The following is a 19,748-nucleotide window of genomic DNA, read 5'->3' as shown; positions in this document are numbered from 1 at the left end:
ATAAATTTGTTCAAAATATTACTAAAGGCATTAATCCACATACCTCCCAATAACGCATTTTTATTAGATTTAACGATCACGGCTTGCAAGTGTTTGGTGATACCTTCGTAGGTTACTTTAACTTGAGTGACGCCAATAATCTTGATTAAGTTTCCATCATAAGCTGAAAGTTGTAGAGTGGACTTTTTAAGATCTTTAATACCTATTTGTTTAGCCATTTCATGAGGTATAATTGTAAACTTGGATCCCGTATCAACCTGCATAGTAACAACAGCATCATTTACTTTTAAAGTGGTCATGAACGCATTATCATTAAGTTTAAACTCAGTTAAATTGTTGATATTAAAATCACTACCATTATTATTTTGTGTAGGGTTATATTTTTCTTCAACAATCTCTTCAATGTTCATGTTACAATTGATGTTACTTTGATCACGTCATTATATTGTAATGGTTTTCTTTGATTAATATTTTGATTATAATTTTTCCACGCATTATTTTCTCCATTATTGTTGTTATTATAGGATTGATATTGATAACCATATCGATTATTATATTGACTCTGATTTCTTTGATTGTTGTAAGACCAGGAATTGTTTCTCCCATTATAATTATTGTTTTGCCAAGTACCTCTACCATAATTGTTTGAATTGTTATTGTATTGCCAGGCATTGTTTCTATTATAATTGTTTGCATTATTGTTGTTGTGCTACATGGAGTTTCTTCCGTAATAGTTTGAATTGTTATTCGAAGATTGGTTATTACGAAAATTTCTAGAGTTACCCTCACTGTCTCGAAAAATATTGTTTTGATAGTTTCGGCTAGCACTATAATTAGGCCTAAAATCATTATAATTCCTCTTCTTAAAATCAAAATTTTCCTTATGAATGTTACGTCCATTATAATTAAAATTATTTTCTTTAAAATTATTACGTTCATAATCATTAGAATTATTCTCATTATTACTAAAAGTACTTTTGCATGGTATTTTATCCATGTTTAAATTGTAAAACTTTTTATTTTTATCCAATTTTTTATCATTATCTACATAATTTGTATCGCTAACGTCTGGTTTAATATTGCTGCCATCTAACTCCACTCCTAATTTCATCATCTTATCTAAACCTTCGTGCTTATGTTTATTTAACTTCCTTCTAATATTATCATTTAAAGAACAAGTTATTAATTTCTCAATCATTCTTGTATCGTTATCAAAATCGCATTTTTTATGAAGTTTTGAAATTCTAAAATAAAAAGTATGGAAGGACTCCTCGGCACCTTGTACCGTTAAATTAAAGTTCTTTATATTTACATTAATGTCCTCACTTGGAATTAACAGTTTAATTTACCAAAAACAATATTAAAGTCTTTTAACTGTGCTTTAGAACATATCGACGTAACTTGGTCTACAATCTCAATTGGTAAGCTGCATAGTAGTGTCCTAATTTTAGATGAGTCTGACTCAATATGTCCTTCAAAGTATGTTTCTATTAAGTTAAGGTAAGTCTCAGATAATTTTCCTGATAACTTGGGAAATTTAGGAACATATTGAGTGTGTGTAAGAGTTAATTTTTCGTCCATTATATAATTTTATTTGAGTAAAGTAAACTTTCAATATTTAAAATCGTAAAAGCAAAACATTGTCGTTCATTAAAATCAAATTTAAGTTGTCTAAAAATTTTAATTTTAATCAAGAGAATATGGTCCACTAAGTTTTAATAGTTTATCTATAAAAATTCTAATTCGAATTCGTAAAGAGGATTTGATCCACTAAGCTTCAATATAATTTGTCTTTGAAAAATTTAATACTAATTCGTGACTAAGTTTTTAGAAAAAATTTATTGACATTCTATAAGTTAAATATTACGTAAATTTATAGAGAAAATTTTCTATAAATATAATGTCAAATATCTAAAGCATAAAGATATTTAAATTTAATAATCAATAATTTTACAAAATATAAAAATAAAATTATTGTCATCTAGAATATATGGTTTGCCATTAAGACACATAAATGCATTAATCATTTTACGTAAAGATTTAAAATAAAAAACAATTTCGTTTGTCCTATTATCACGTATATAAGAAAATTCTTTAATTCCCATTACATTTAACATATCATCAATAATAACGTGTTGAGGTATATCATACGTTTTAAAACAAAACATTATTTTTATGAAAAATATTTTTTTATATTTGTATATATATACTCTTTTATATTTTTTTTATATATATATATATTTTTTTTTTACCTTTTTATAAATTTGTAAATTTGGATAAAATTTTGACTATCGAAAAGAAAAGTCAAAAAATTTTATTTTTCCTTTAACATCTCCCATATCGAACGACGAATTTGATAAGTATTTCGTTTACTTTTTATTTTTAACATAAGAATTCAAGGTAAGGATATTTTTTAAATTTTTCTTTTAAAACTTTTATCATTTAAATTTAATTTAAAATGAAAAACGTACCACCGTAACCGGGGCACCATGTAAATTGTAATATTAAAAATTGTAAAACTTATTTTAACTATTTTATTATTCTTCTCTTTCATCCACAAAATTATATATATATATATTTTAAAAGTTAATTGAACAACTTAAATATAAAAATAAATAATATTCAAATTTAAATCAATCAACATATAAAATAAATAATATTCAAATTTAAATCAATCAACAAAAACATACAAACTCACATTAGAAGTACTTTGGCTTCTAATTTTTTCCTCTCTTTAATTTATGTGCCTTTTGCAATGAAAGTCGCTAAAAAATGATAATAGCTTACATTCATAAATTTTTAAATATGGAGTCCTATATTGGTTATCTATTAGACCCCAGAATTTTTAAAGAAAAGTTATTTTCTTTATAATATATTACAAAATTTCTTTTTATTTAGAATCACATGTATAATTTATTAAATATTCCTAAAAATTTTGTTCCATTTAAACAAATATATGAAAAATATACTAGCACTTTATCAAGTTGCATAAAGGGGAAATAAAGTATATAAAAATATTTATTTAAATAATAAATCAATATATTTAGAAAATATCCTTGAGGGATGGAGAGAGAGAATAGGCAGTAATAGGCTCATGGGGACTGGAGCATCGGAGAAAGCAGAGAAATATGATATTTATGAAATCCAAAGCTATCTATCATTGGTAGGAAGAGAATCAATATCGATTTCCAATTCTAGCCAGTATAGCAATGAACTATCTCCCACAGCAGGCTACATCTATAACATGTGGACAGATCTCTAAAGCTACTAATGAAATAACAAAAAAGCGATAGAATGAATCCAAAGATGGTTCAATCTTTAATGACACTTGAATCATGGATAAAAAATGGAATAATATATGATTTTTTAAAATATAATTAGAATATTTATATATAAAGAAGTTTTATTTTATGAACAAATATCTGTCACAACGAAAACTAATTAAATATGCCAATCAAAATCGTTTTAAAATTATGTTCAATAAATTTGTATTGGTTTAATATTCTTTTGTTATTACAAACAAACAAAAAAATGAATTTGCTATCCAAGTCAAAAACTAATCTTTTTAAATTTAGGAATTAAATATTTTGAATTAGAGGTTTCCAATCATTGGAATATAAATGTTGAACAATGTATTAGAAATTATTTAAGATCAAGCTCATGCTTAAAATCTAGGGAATTCCTCTGTGAGTGGCTAGTGTAAATTTTATTTTTTATTTTGTAATTAATGATGTATATAATAATTTAAGGCAAAATGTTTCAATATTTATATATATATATATACTATTCATATTCAACATCAAGTGTATATATTGGCATATATGTCGTATTGGGATGTCTTTCGATCTTAAATAAGTTGTTAAAGGCCATAAATTCTAAAAAATTTGATTTGACGCACAATATGTATTTCAGTATCTAATAGAGTTCGCTTACTGTTGTTAATTTCAAACAACTAAATTTATATCGAAAATTGTCTGATATTTATAGGGTAAGTACTCTACCCGTGCTGGAATAAAATTAAAAATTTTAAAAATGGCCTACGAAAATTGATTTAAAATCAAAAGATTCTTAATCCCCACTGATTTCATATCACAACTCGAGATATGTCCTGTGTATTTCTGGTACTGTGCGATTCCATAAATCGATAAAAACATTTGTCTCATGAATGTGCGTCATAAATATGTATTTTCTATAATCTAGCATTCTAGATATGTTAACTGGATAGTTACCGGTATAATAGGCATGCCCTATGTTAACCATAGATATATTGAGCAGCTGAGACAGCAGTCCAGTTACATAAACGTCCTCATTAGCTATGTAATTTGTAAATCGCGACATAATGCACATATCTTCCAAAGTAGGTAAATGATAACTTAAAAGGTAAGCTGAACCGGGACAAAATGGGGGCAGTTCTCTGGGCGGGTAATCTAAGCTGGACAGGAAGTTTTTCTGCCTAGAATTCCTTACAGGAAGCCAGTGCTGAACGACATTGCATATAAAAACCGGGGAAGTGATTGAGGCTTGTTGAGACATGGATAGGTTAGGTATACTTAAATTTTCATGGTAATTTAGTAAGGTTTCGATCAAGGAGGCAAGATTTGGCAAAGTATCGTCATCAATTTTTAGCAAATACCTTTTGAAGCAGGACGATTTAAATAAGGGAGAAATCTTATTTTGAATGCCACGCATTAGGGCGAACGTGATGCCAGACATTGTTTTGTAAGTTAAATTAGCATAAGTATCCATGATGTTGATCTTCAAAATGTCTTGGAATAACCCGATTTCCGATTCCAACTTTAATTGTGATGAAATATTTTCTTGTTCAGATAAAGAAGAGTTGTAAGGGGCCTGACCAACAATAAAAACGTGCCTTAAATAATGGGTTCTATTCTTTACGGATATATTGCCATTAAATTCCCAGGTGTCTCTGATGACTTCGCGAATTCTAAAATTGTTCCATGAGGAAATTATCAGTGCTAAAATGTATATGGATGTACAATTTCCGGCACAACAATCTCTTTCATCATTTTTTAGCATATTTGTTAGAAATAAATCAGTGGAAGGCACCGCCGTAAACCGAATCTCCGATTTAAATAGAGAAAAATTGCGCATGGTAATATTCCACGTTTGATCTGGATAATCGGTAAAAACTTTGCTCAATAAAAAGTCGTCTTGACTATCATAATAAATGATGACAATGAAGATACAGATAATTATTAAATATCTAGATGACCATTTTACATTTTTAAATACCCGGAAAGTAACCATCAATACCTGTAAAGTGAGAAATACAAAAAAAAACACATAATTAAAATGGTGTTAAAAAATTATTTATGAACAATTATTTTTTCTTGATTAAATTTTTGAAAATACATATATTCGTAACCTGTTATCTTTATATCAAGGTCACCAATAATTTCAATTTTTCAATATTTGGTCAACAATTTTTGTAGTTTGTTTGAAATGATTTAATTTTAAATAAACCGTGAAAAGCCATTAAATATAAATAAATTTTTTGCGGCCTCATTTTTTAAAAAAATGTTCTTTTAATATATTTTGATATTTTTGTAGAAATTTACTTTGCAAATCTGTTTGTTAAAATTTTGTACAATTCCATTTATTAGCAAAAAAACGATTAGAACAGCCGGCAAGCCCGGATAGTAATATTTTATAAAACCGGTTATCAGATCTAAAAACCGAACTCGATAAGAAAAAAAGAAAACTGTCGCAGATTAGATTCGATTCGATTCAAAAATTAAAATCTAAATTTTTTGACAAGAAAAAAAAAATTTAAAAATCTTAATAATAATAAAACTGTATAATGCTAGCTCAGATTTATCGCGTCGGGCTCTCATTGGCTAGTGGGATTATTATATATGGACAAAAGCCGGAATTTGTGTGGTATATATAGTGTGTGCATATATTAAACTATGGCCCTCACTGTGTCTATTGTGGTGACATGACACTTAGGCCTCACTTCAGGTTTAAGAAAAAATTCATTTCAGATTATTATATTCTTCTTTGTCTAATTGGCAGTTACTTCCAAATGATTTTTCATCCGCCAAGTTTTACACCTCCATCCAGCAATCCCCCCCCGTATAGGAGCCTAATATTTATCTCCTCCTCAAATATGGAAGATTATGATTACTATTTACTTCTCCATTTTCTCCCAGTTCCTGTAAACAAGGAGGTTATTATTTTAAAAATAGATGTTGCGGATGCAGCAGGACTTCCAAAAAAATACATATACTTTAAAATACATTCATAATAATATTAATTTTTGACCGAAGATGAATAGGTTTTAATATCTAAATATCCTTCTGTGTTTGTATCGAAAATCTAAGTTTTTCTAATCTCACCTTCCTTTTTAAAAAAAAAATGTATTTATTTATACATTCTTGTATCTAGGGACATCCTACGGCAAAAGTCTATCTAATCCACTAGATATGACAATTTAAATGAATTAAATTAAAATCAGTTTAATAATTAAATGTTCAATGGTAATATATGCATAATTTTGTTGATGAAAAGAAATATAGAAACTAATTTTTTTTTTAAATAAAAATTTTAAAAGAAAGGTTTTTACGATCAAATTTTACCTTAAAAAACCCAAATATTTTGTAATTTTCATGCATAAAAAATAAAGAAAAAATTTATAAGTTTCTATCTCAAAAAAATTCTGAAGATTATTTTTCTAAAAACTCTGGAAAAATTATTTTTTTTAAGTACATATAGTAGACACAAATTGATCTTTCAATAATTTTAAGGACATTTAAAATTTCCAAGTAATTTATTTAAATCAAAATTAATTTTAATTCATCGTTGTTGATGCTTAATCATTAAAAGCAAAAATGAATTTTGCTATCCACGTAAATTCAAAACGAATCTTTTTCTAGATTGAGGGAATAAATAGTTAAGATTATAAGAGGTTCCAATGATAGGAATGTAAATGTTATGAATTAATGCCAAGCTCTAGGAATTACCTCTGTAAATAATTCATTTTTTTTTTGTTGTAATTAATGTGGTTCAATAATAAGTTAGGTAAAAGATTTTCATAATTATATACTATCAATATCTTATTTAACATAAAGTACTGGAACAAATAATGTTTGTTTTGGAACAGTCAATCCTGACTAATGTGCTTCCAAATGCTGTTATCTCATCAACTTGCGTCATAAAGATGTATTTCCTAAAATCGAGCTTATTAGATAAGTTGCCTGCATATCCGGTTTAATAAGTTTGTCCCCTATATAAGCAGGGTCTTGTGGCAGAACAAAAATAAGCAAGGCTATCACAAGTGTTTTAGTATCTGAATCCTAGAGGTCAATTCTAGAAGATTTGAAAGATGGGCATCTATATACAATTCTAACAGATGCTTCTAATAAGGGAAATATTAAAGCATTTCCCTCGATCCTTCGCTATTTCAACAAGAATAAGAACATTTCAATAAAACTGTTATTTTTTCCTAAGATAGTGAAAAATCCAACAATGTAGCTAGCCACATAATGGTAAATATAGCTGATTCATGGTTATCAATGATTTACATGTCAGCTTTCTGTTCTGGTAATGCCTCTGTAAATTTTGGCAAAAACCAAAGTTACCGAATTGGGGCAGCACAATAATGAATTAATACCAATTGGCTGTATATGCCATATACTACATAATTCTTGCAAGAAGGCAATGAATGTACTATCTGTGGATGTCAAAATAATTGTGATGAAATGTTTTAACGAATTTAGTTCATCAACTAAAAGAGTTAATGAATTAGAAGAGTTGGTGAAGTGGTCTGACTTGGAATGGTGTGAGTTATTGCGATATATACCTATCAGGTGGTTATCATTAATACCTGCCATCGATAGAATTTTAAAATTTTACAAACCTTTAAAAGCTGTCCTAAATTTTTGAAAAATTTTTTCGAGTATGAAATGGCAGAAGCATATTTGGGATTCGTTTCACATGTAGGAAATCTATTTCATGCAGTTAATATTAAGTTGCAATCAGAATATTCTTTATTAAAAAAAATTCACAGAATCATGTTACAGCTCTGTATATCTCTACAAATAAAAATTGATAATAAATTTTGTAGCGCTATTGCTAAAAATATTATATTAAAATATTTAAATAAAACTCTAATTAATACATTTTTATATGAAGCAGATATTTTTATTAAGACAATTTTAGAATATTTACAATCAAAATTTGATTTTAATAACTCTAATTTTCAATTTTCAAATAATAAATAATATAAAGTATTAAAAAAAACTAAAATATAATATTTTATGTTTTAATATATTTAAAAATGTTTGAAAAATATATAATAATACTATTAAAAAAAAGAACGGAGATGGTGTGACGCAGGGAAACAAAAATGAAAAAGGGACGTAAGTGTTGTCTAGGATAGCTCTTTGGCTAGAAGACTACCATTGAAACTGATATAATTAGCTTTGAGAATCGCGATGGATAATCGTTGACGAAGAAAAAAACCCTCTCGTGGTTCTTCTGAGAGTTTGCTGATTTGTGATCCTAAGTTTTTGAAAAATGCTAAGGCGAGTTTGCCGAAGGTGCCAAGAGTGGTTGATATGATTGGGATGAAGCAATGATCGTTCATTATTTCTGTGTATTTAGAAATTTTAAGTTGTTCCTTCTGGTCAAGGATGTTGATGGCGTGGTTGGATGGGGCCAAGGGGTCAATACAGGATAGTCCATACCAAAAGTTGGCCCCTCCTCCATGGGATTTGAGAGATCCCGTCATACAAATGTATAAATATTATGACTTTGGAACAGAAACCATCAATTGATGGTTTTTATAATTTAATAAATATATTAAAAATACCGAAAGACATTAATGTCTTGTTTGATGATATTGTAATTCTCTCTATTTTTTATGTTACGCCAAAATACTTAGTTAGATGGTCTAAAAGCAGAGGAGAAATGGGTAGAATTATTTCATAATAACGATAAATCCCCATGCTTGGATAAAATATGCGAGTATGTCTTCTCCTTACCTCATTCTAATACCTTATCAGAGCGCATTTTTAGCATGATGAGGACTGCCTGGAAAAAGGAGAGAAATCGGATTGCTTGAGGCCGAGCTAATGGTTAAACAAATATATAATACGTCATGCCAGGAATTTTATAAATATCTATATAACGACGGTAAACATTTAGTTCTATTATTTAAATCTTAAATAAAATATAATTAAGTTTTAGCAATGGCGCCATAAAATTTATTGTCCATTATTAACTGTAAAGATGAACACATTTGCAGCATAATTTTGTGAATTGTTAAGATTCTTCTGATTTCAACTACACATTAACATCATGTAGTAGATTTCCTACATGTGAAATCATTCCTACCTCTGCCATTCATTATTAAAAAAAATTTTTATAATCTTTATTTAAGAAATATTTTTTTAACGGTTTATAAAATTTTAAAATTCTATCGATGGCGGTTATTAGGAACACATCGCAACCAACATTGTGCTGACGTAATTTTGTAAATACACTCTGTTTTTACCAAATTCACTGAGGCATTATCAAATCAGAAAGCTGACTTGCAGATAATCTTGAATCTGCTATATTTACCATTATATGGTTAGCTATGTCTTTGGATTTTTCACTAATTGAGGGGAAAAAATTTAATAGTTTTATTGAAACGACCTACCTTAATTTTGTTGAAATAGCGGAGGATCAAGGAAAATATTTTATTATTTCCCTTATTAGATGCATCTGTTAGAATTGCATATGTATGCCCATCTTTCAAATCTTCAAGAATTGACCTCCTTGATTTAGGTCCTAAAACATTGATGATAGTCTTGCTCATTTTTATTTTACAAGTATAGTTTTCCTTTATATTAGAGTTGTTAAATATTATGGAGAAAAGATTCTATCAACATTGTGATGATAAATATCTCTGTGAAGGTTGTACTACAAGATAGAGTGTTGTGATGATTTAATGAAACATATTGACGATTAAATTAAAACCCATCCATATAAAATTATAATCTTTGCAAAAATAATTAAAATTATAATCTTTGCAAAAATAATGAAAATATAGACAAAGCATTATTGAAATTTCTTTTATTTATTCCTTTTGTTATTTTAATTATTTTTGCAAAGATTATAATTTTATATGGATGGGTTTTAATTTAATCGTCAATATGTTTCATTAAATCATCACAACACTGTAAGTGATCACAATTGCCGCAACTGTAGTTGTATCTGTATTATTTCTTACGGGATAAGTGATAATTATGCGCCTATCCCTATAATGTTATACACACGGTAGATTTCCAATTGCGGTATTTTTGCGGGACATTAGCAAATAATATATTTTTAATTGTAAAATTAAAATCGTTTTTTTTTTAATAAAATTTTATCTTGTTTACATTCTTTTATATTTAAAAAAGATCGTTAGTTTTTTTTATAAATTAATACATTTTAATAAATCAAGACGTTATTTTATTTTGAAAAATAGTTACTATAAACTAATTATAAAAAATATTAGGCGGCTAGGCCCGCAAAAAATTTTATTTTAGCAATTTTTATATTTCTACCGCAATAGCTGATTTTAACGCTTTTAAAAAAAATTTGGAGTCATTGCATAAAACCAATAGGAATTACCCAAAATCAGCTGATTATAATGCTTTATAAAAATTTGAATATGAGTTATTGCCTAAAACCAATAGGAATTACGCAAAATCAGCTGATTATAACGCTTTTATAAAAATATTTGTGTACGAGTTATTGTATACAAACCAAGATAAACTATAATATAAATAATTATAAATTAAGAATTCCAGTTTGTAAATGTCTAATTACCACTATGGATAAAAAATAGAAGAAAGTTTTTGGGCACATGTTCAACCGCACTTAAAAAGAGAATAAATGAATAGATTATAAGTGTGTTTAATTTCGAATTTTATTAAAAAATAATTAATTATAATGTAATTATCCGATATTTCTATCCATATTTAACATTAAAACTTTGAATACCAACTTTAAATTAGTGAATTTTCAAATTTCATCATATCCATTTTGCTTTGATACCCAAGGACACGGGACTACATATTACTGGAGAATTATACTCATGAAATAGGAACCAATATATCAAGAAAGAGACGGTGCTTAAATTGTCATTCGGAGGATAAAGTAATCGGTCAATGCTTGCTGCCGTAGAGGAATTGAAAAACACCTCTGGAGATCAATTATGATAACTTGAGAACAAGAAATCGCTAACCAAATGGTTGTCAAGAGAATTTGTGGGAATAATCTTAGACTTGTCACGTCTCTTTAGGACCAAGCAGCATCTACCTCTCAATTAATGAATGGGGGTCACATACTGAATTAAGCGCATGTAATGCCCAACACAATCGTCAGGAGCTGGTGCATCAGGTGAGGCCAATGACGGATCAAGATAAAAAAGGAACAACTGAAAATGCCGGATCCCGTGGTACTACTGATACGTTATTGGAAAATTCAATGTTATTATAATAAATGCAATATTAGATGGAGAATGTAATTTAGTTTGTTTAATAGAATTATAGTAATTTTTATATATATTACCGTAGCTGCCGGCCCATAAATGGGTGGCATGTCGTAGCCTTACTTAAAAGTAGCCGTCGATCAACAATTATTGCATATTTTTGATTGGTCGGATATAAATAATAATAATAATGGTTAATATGTATTATTATATTTTTTTTATATAGATATATCTGTTTTTTGTGATGTGGATTTTTTTTTTATTCATTATTTAATTACCTGAAAATTTTATATCCATGAAACTGATTATATTTTTTCTTTCTTCTGAATAATAAAGATAAATTGAAATAACTATAGTTGTAGTTAAAATAGTTAACTGAAATTAAAAAAAAAGAGAGTGTATAGAGATAAAAAAAACTTTGATTGGACAATTAAATATTAGAATTTTACTTCCAGGAAGTAGAATCAATTAATATTTAGTGAAGGAAACGGCCGAATTAATAGAGATTACAATAACACTTAATAATAATTCGATTTAATTAATATGAATTGAATAGTGAAATTCCAAAAGTGCAATAATCTAGGGTTACTTGACTGGGAGGAAAAGAGTATGGTACCTGTGCCCTTCTTTGGATCGTTATTACAAAATCTGAGAACCACTAAGAAATGCTTTCTTTGTCACGCTGTTGTTAAATGGCCTGATTTGAGTCTATTTTTTAAAACGAGCAAAATTTTCAGGCCTTCATAATATTATTTTGGGATTTAAAAATCAAGCTGTTGTCAACAATATTTAGTCGTTTGCCATATAATAAATACGATATCTTGTATTCCAATTTCAAAGGTGATCCAGCTCCATGCTATTCATCCAAATACACAAAAAAAAATGATTGTTTAAAATTATAAACTTATTGAAAAATATGAAGATAGAACTATGAAATATGAATGCCATTACAAAAGCAATAGGCATGTTCGTAGAAAAATATCATATATACGTGGCTAAACCGTTAATTAAAGTGATTCCAGTTCGAATAATTGAAGTTATTCAAAGCAAAGAGTGATAAATTTTATGGTCATTTAAGAATCTCATTTGGTATGGTATTCTAAACAAAAAGTTATTTAAACATCTTGATTAGATCTTAAAAGAAATAAAACTTTCTAGGAGGCAAAATACTCATTGGATTATGGGTGTGCAAAGGTCCCTGCTCCCGTCTTGAATAAAAATAAGCTACCAATAACCGTAAAAGACACATTTATGTTTTCTGTCAATATCATCTTTCTGAAATTTTTCAATAAAGCAATATAATTTATTAGACCAATAGAAATCCTTGACATTTCAAATATCTATAAAAATTCCAACTACCTCTTCATAGAAACGTTCTATCCCCCTTTATGATTCAGCTATATGGATAGAGAAAAAATTAATATCAATAAAAGAAAATTTGAATTTAATCTTATTTGAACCGTTTGATAAATTCGACCATCTAACAAATTAAATCAGTCAGATTGCATAAGCATCACCAAATTCAAATCTTAGCAATTTCTTAAACAATATGAAAGCCATAAATAGTATCTTTATGATGATGATGATGATGGAAGCACATGATTTTAGCTAAGATTGCAAAAACTAATTTATTAAATAAATAAAAAAAGGTTTTTTTTACATTTCGATATAGCATATCTAAACTTTAAAGTTTATATAGTATTTATAAAATAATATAAATTTTAATATAAATTTTAATATAAAATTAAAATGAAATAAGATAGTAAAATTCGCGTTATATTTTATAAAATTTTTATTATCTACAGTTGGGTGAATATAAAAATAAAAAATGAATATATATATTTTATGAATGTATATTTTAAAAATATCGATGGCTCTAAAAAGAGCTTATAGTAAAAATGTTCCTAAAAAACAGGTATAATTATGTTTAAAATTTCTAATTGGAGTTTTTGTTTAAGAAAAATTGATTCGCGTTTTTCGTTTGTAATGTTAAAAATTTTACGTGCTAAAATTTAAAAAAAAAAATATGTTGATTGTGACCATTAGTTGAAATGACTATGGGTTGAAAAATATAGTTATTTAGTATTGAGTATTTATTAATTTTTTTATTTTCCCCGCTAGTAAGAGGGTTTGAATTAATTGATTAGGGAAAGGAAGAGATGCAGGTTGCGTCCCAAATTAGGGATTTCCCATTGGACCATGGGGTGCAGGTTAAACCGTCAGGTCTGAGACCTTCTTGTATAGAGAGAAAGGTTATATGTAGAAATCGCGATATGCTTTATAAGGGTTCACTCAAATATAATAATTCTTTTAATTTTATTTTAATTAATATTTTAATTTAATTTTAATAAATATTTTACATTTTATTTTAATTAATATTTTACATTTTATTTTAATTAATATTTTACATTATATATTTTAATAAATATTTTACATTTTATTTTGCATTTTATCTCACGTCTACAACACTTGAATAACATGTGACTTACATATTATATTAAATAACGCTGGAATAATATCCAATCCATATACAACTGAATGAATACGATGAAAATATAAATAGCCTTATAATTATATATTAAATAAGATGCTAAGTGTGGCTTGTCGCCATAAACTTTGTCAGGATTATCCAAGGAAAAGAGATTAACTCCAATTTGAAAAAAACGATCATCCATGTTCGATCTTTTGATTCCGGACCATTATAGAAATTTTTTAAATGATATACATATATTAATTACACTAATTTAATTTAATTTTTGAGATTTCTATTATTATATTTTTTTTGCAATATATATATATCTAAAAAAAAAAATTATTTCTACAATTATTGATACCTTTAATTCTTTATTTTATCAAATTAAATTTATAAATTATATATTATTAACAATTATTCCATCTCATTTTATTATTTTAATTGACTACCACCTTGTTATCTTGATCAGAACAGAATTTGGAAGAAAAAAAATTAATTTTTTGAAGATTTTTTTTTTGCCCAAAATTGTGATCAAAATTTTGAAGATAATAAAATCGAGGATTATTTTTAAGGAAGATCAAAAAATTTTGCGATTTAATAATGAAAGATTTATTAATTTTTTTATGAATAAAAAATCACAGAGATTTTTTTACTTATAAAGATTTTGATAATTTTATCGAAAATTCTTGTTTGAGCATTCTCAAAAAAAAAAATTCATAGAGATAGAAAATCTTTGAATATTTTTTTTATTTTGAAGAGCGTTTTAATCTGATCTTGACCACTTAAAGTCGTTTTACCTTTGATATTAAAAAATGCCTATAAAATCTTCTATATATTAACTTTCACCTTTTTTCTGGTGGTAAGGTCCTTCAATATCTCTCTCCACTTTGTGTTATTCATGCTATCTCTTGTATCCAATCTCTCATTTGGTTTATTGGACAAGTATCCTAGCACCCTGCTGTCCAAGCCTATCGGTGACCGGGCTGGCATTTCTAAGCTCAGAAATTTATCTTATCATATGTCTTTACACATCAGTCCTCTAAAAAAAAATTTTACAGTTCCTTACCAGAATTGAACTTGGGACCTTGGGTTTCCAAGCATACATCATAAACCCACTAGGCCACCCCGACGACATAAAATCTTCTTTATATGACTAAAAAAATGTCATCTCTATTAAATTATATTAAATTAATTACCATTGAACAAATCGATTAAAAATGTCTTTTAATAATTTGTAAAGGAAAATCTTAATATATATATAGAAATTTAATAAAAAAAAATATATAAGATTATTTATTAAGTATTTTATTTCTTAGTCCATCTCTATTTATTATCAATTTATCTCATCAATCTTTCTCATTTAAAAATTTTATTTTATTTTATTTTATTTCTATCAGAAACAGAAACAGAAATCTCCTTATTCTTAAAAAAAGGGATGAAAATTTGGATGATTTAAAAATTAATCATGATTGAGTAGTAAAACAAAAATATATCCATGAGATAATTCAAAATTTTTTAAAAAGCCAAACTTCCCTCGCGTTTAAAAATCGTGAATCTGGTTTAAATGAACAATTTTCTTTCATTTTTTTTTCACAGATATATCTAAAAAAATTACAATTTGTCTTTATCACTACCAAGGAAAACCTTTTAAATTTGGCATTGGTTGCTTGGAAAATCTCTCCTCGTCTGAAGCTGTTATATCCACAGTTTGAACAGGTCAGTCGATTTCTGGACCTTTAATTTAAAATATTTTTAAAAAAATACTCTCTTCTCTTCTAAACCCCCCTTTGGAACATAATTAACTATTACAAATTACTGATTTACTAGTAGTCATGGATGATTTAAGGAATTTTTAAATCATAATCTAGATAACCTCCTATCATATGAACAATTAAGAGTTGTCATAGGTCACCGAATTGGGTGTAACATCATTCAACCGCCCACATTCATAAATGTAATATATAGGTTGATTTCCAAATGGAAACACGGTCTTAATTATATATATATATATATATATACAGTCAAGGTAGACATGCAAGGCATGCAGCAATTAACTCAATTATTCCGAATACCAAATATCGTGGAGCCTGCTTCGTCATATGATGGCTTAAAAACCAGTTGATTTAACTTCGGTATCTTGTTCTCTAAAAAATGAAACTTTCATTTGGGACTAAAATAAATATATTTTAATCCGGTAAGAGGGAAGAGGGGGGGGGGGGGGGTATAAACTAAATTAAGTTATTTTTTTAAAACCAATCATTGTTTCTTCTCTAAATATTTATTTTTTTTAAAAAAAATGACCGCCAAATAAAGATCCATTATATTAGAAATAAAACCCTAAAAAAAATTTAAATTATTATTTTAAAATATATAACTATTCTTGTTTAGTTTGAGGAAAATTGTAATCCCACACACATCAAATTTTTATGGAATTACCATTTTTTAAATATTATATTATTCTTTATAAAAAAAAAATTAGTATTGAATATATTATATGTAAATTAATGACTAACTTTACTTTACTTTTATAATGCCATAAATTTTTTTATTATTATTGCTTTTTTTTATATAACTTTAAAAATTTAAATTATAAATTTAAAAGGTTTAAAAGTTAAAAAAAAAATTTTTTAATAGCTGAATATTAGAAGATGATTGTAAAATTTTTTATAAACTATAAAATGCTCAGTAATTTTTTTGAACTCACCCATATTAAATATTTATTATAATTTTTTAATGAACCTTATAATAAAATCAAAAAAAAAAAAATATTAATAAAGCCATATAAATTTTTTTTATTAAAATAAGGTAACATTCATTATAGCCTAAATAAATTCTTACGGAACAGTTATGTCTGTATTAAATTTTTAGATTTAATTATGAGTTGACAAACATCTGTTCCATATATATTTATATATATTTGCAAGTCTGCATTTATATGAATTTTTCTCATTTCTCTCATCATAATTTCCCATATATTTTCATATTTTTCTTTCTATTTGTTGAATGGCTTTTAGGTTCTGTATTTTTGGAATACTTTATCTTAGTAATTGGCGAAATTTATTAAACGATAATAATTTTATTCTTGGAAGGCACAAAAAAAAAGAGCAGTGAATCTTTTAAGAATAAGATTCTCAAAAAAAAAAATCAATTTGGGAAAAAAATAATAATCATTTTTAGTAAAAATAAATACAAATTTGATTAATAATTTTAAATTAATTTTAAAACATACGACATAAACTTATTTATAATTACTCTTTTTTTTATTTCCTTTTACAAATAATAATAATAATGATAATTTATGCAAGATAATTTTAAAAAAAATTTATATAAAACAATCTTAATAACAGGGTGAAGCTTCATTCTTCTCAAATCATCCCCTGTAAAAAAAAAATATAAAATAAATCTTTTAATTTTGATTTTTGATTAAAGAAGTGAGAATTTTTTTTTAGTAGTTATTACAATATTTCACAATGATCAACTCCCTTACACATTTGTCAGTCATGTAAACCACGGGTTAATAATCAAAGTTAGGTCTCATTTACAATAAGAGGCATAGCTGGGTTATTATTTTTTTTTTAAAAAAGCAAAGCAAAATTATACGTTAAATTTATAATCTATACCTATAGAGATGTAATTTTATCGTATCTACGTCTTTTAAGTAACGATATAATTGGATTAATTTAAAAGTTGTAATGGATACCATTTCTTTAGGAAAAAATCAAAATATGCTTGTCGCAACTACTATGAATGCTATGTCGCTTACGAGACATCAGCTGCTCTGTCGCTTAATGTAGTGTCATGTTTGTCGTGTCGCTTGTTGCTCTCTACTGTGAACGCACCCTAAGTCATTATAAATTTTTTACCTATCATTTGTTTGCTTTCAAGAAAATATCCAACGATGTGTAGGCTACTATAAAGGAAGCCTTATTCAAAATTCATAATTATTTAATAAACTGTTAGTAGATTTATTGATTCCTCACAACAACCACTTGCTTTATGGAAAATTTAATAATCTATTTCTTAATTAAATATTAATCCTATTATGCGTATAAATTTAGAAGAATAAATGAAATAATACATTTTCACAAGGCATGCCATTAAACGTAGATTGTACCCTAACCTTAATCCGATTCTTATATAAATATAAATTATAACACAATGATTTGATTTAAAAATCATAATCAATTAAAAATCATAAGATTTCCGATTCTTATTTCCGTATAATTATGATCTAGTAGTCATCTATATAAAATTAATGATGATATAAAGAAAATCATATTTAAAAAAATTATCAATATTTTTATTTTTGTAAATTTTTTTCTGTGATAAATTTTTATATAATGACAACAAATAATATATCATATTTCAAAAAAAAAAATATAAAAAATTTAAAATTTTAAAATTATTAATATATATTATATCAAAATTGTAACTTATCATCGTTTGTCTTCGCCTAACCATTTTGTAACAATTATATATTAAAATGTTGAGTATATTAAAATTTCTATGCATATTATTATCCCATTGGATCGTAGCAACTTACACGCTGAAGTTAAATATTCCCAATACATACTCTGAAATCGAAAATTTCAAAGATTACGATTCGCCTCTAAACTTCGTTTTGTCCCTAATTAACGATATGAATGTCTTGGAAAAAATAGAGATTTTGAACAAATTGGGATTACTTTCACCCCGTAAAGAAAACTATCCCTCATCCGAAACCGAACATCAAAAGATTTTTCTATTTAGAGCTTCCCCATCCGTCGACCAACTATCGATGCCTAAAAGGTACCTAAATCATCCTCCCGAGATTCCCAAAAGTCAGAATCAAAATGGAAAAGAAAATAGACGGGTAGGAAGTAAAGATAAATACAAATTTGTAATGCCCTGGTAAAAAATGAAAGAAAGAAGCACTGTTATTCAGTTTCTATTTGTACTAATTTTTTTTGCCTTTTCTTTAAAAAAAAATAAGAATTTGTAATGCTTAATGTTTATATTTATATCATATTATAAGGCGTATAATATTTAATAATGTTGATGTATAATTTGCCCTTAATTTTAACATACGATTACATTATATATTAATTTGTAATTCGCAATTAGTTGTAATTGGAGTAATAGAAACTATAAAACTGCAATTTACAATTAAAACAATATCCTTATTATTTTATAATTAAAATTAACTATATCCATAAATAATTTGGAATATGATAAAGCAATATGATTGTTATGACCTATAGATATATTATTATGTAGTGGAAGGGATATTATAATTCATGGAGACCTACTTTAGAACTTAAGATAATCAGAAGTGATCATAAATATGTGGTTTTATCGAAAACAAAGGAAGCAAGAAGATTCATTGAGAAAGGTATGTATATAAAAAATTAACATATGTCTTAATATTGATTAAAAAAAATATATACTTTAAAAAAAATTCTTCTATATTTAGAAATATTTTTTTTCATAAATTAATAATAAAATTTTCTGAATCCACTCGAAGATATATACATGGTGTATTTATTTATTTTTTAAATTAGAGCCTTTTTAATAAGGGATATGTAGGGATGCCTTGTTTCCCGGGATAATAAAACTCAAGAAATCTGCAACTCAGCAGATGTTAAGCAGGATTAATATTCGTAGATATGTTATTAGGCTGTTTAGTAAATCTCGGGATTTATTCTTAGATATTATAATTAAGCTATATCATTAACATAGCATTCATGACCCAGAGCTTTGTAAGTTTTGTTGCATACAAGGATCACTTTACTCCAAAAAAAAAAATTGCCA

General features: G+C 26.5%; 2 protein-coding genes across 2 annotated transcripts; both read right to left on the bottom strand.

Moving 5' to 3' along the window:
• Positions 1-406: 406 nt before the first annotated feature.
• Positions 407-1,581, bottom strand: LOC135930325 (TBC1 domain family member 5 homolog A-like). The gene is made up of 3 exons (XM_065467106.1): positions 1,350-1,581; positions 714-1,278; positions 407-677 (listed from the first exon to the last, which is right to left on the bottom strand). Exons 1-3 carry the CDS (start codon positions 1,579-1,581, stop codon positions 407-409), a joined length of 1,068 nt encoding a protein of 355 aa, XP_065323178.1.
• A 2,100-nt stretch (positions 1,582-3,681) lies between these two features.
• Positions 3,682-5,308, bottom strand: LOC135929510 (beta-1,3-galactosyltransferase 4-like). The gene has a single exon (XM_065466122.1). The coding sequence runs from the start codon at positions 5,266-5,268 to the stop codon at positions 4,090-4,092; it is 1,179 nt and encodes a 392-aa protein (XP_065322194.1). The 5' UTR covers positions 5,269-5,308; the 3' UTR covers positions 3,682-4,089.
• Between the last annotated feature and the right edge of the window lie 14,440 nt (positions 5,309-19,748).

The sequence above is a fragment of the Gordionus sp. m RMFG-2023 genome, chromosome 5 (genome assembly GCF_954871325.1).
Source record: "Gordionus sp. m RMFG-2023 chromosome 5, tfGorSpeb1-WG-v2, whole genome shotgun sequence".
NCBI lineage: Eukaryota > Metazoa > Nematomorpha > Gordioida > Chordodea > Parachordodidae > Gordionus > Gordionus sp. m RMFG-2023.
Note: the sequence above shows the minus strand (reverse complement) of the source record. Positions and strands in the feature narration are given on the sequence as shown.

Bases quoted from the DNA above. Each gene is read 5' to 3' on its own strand.
- LOC135930325 (XM_065467106.1), bottom strand. From the start codon at position 1,581: ATGGACGAAAAATTAACTCTTACACACACTCAATATGTTCCTAAATTT. The intron at 1,279-1,349 runs GTAAATTAAACT...TAACGGTACAAG, and splicing joins AGACTTTAATATTGTTTTTG to GTGCCGAGGAGTCCTTCCAT. The intron at 678-713 runs GTAGCACAACAA...CAATTATAATAG, and splicing joins TATTACGGAAGAAACTCCAT to AAACAATGCCTGGCAATACA.
- LOC135929510 (XM_065466122.1), bottom strand. From the start codon at position 5,268: ATGGTTACTTTCCGGGTATTTAAAAATGTAAAATGGTCATCTAGATAT.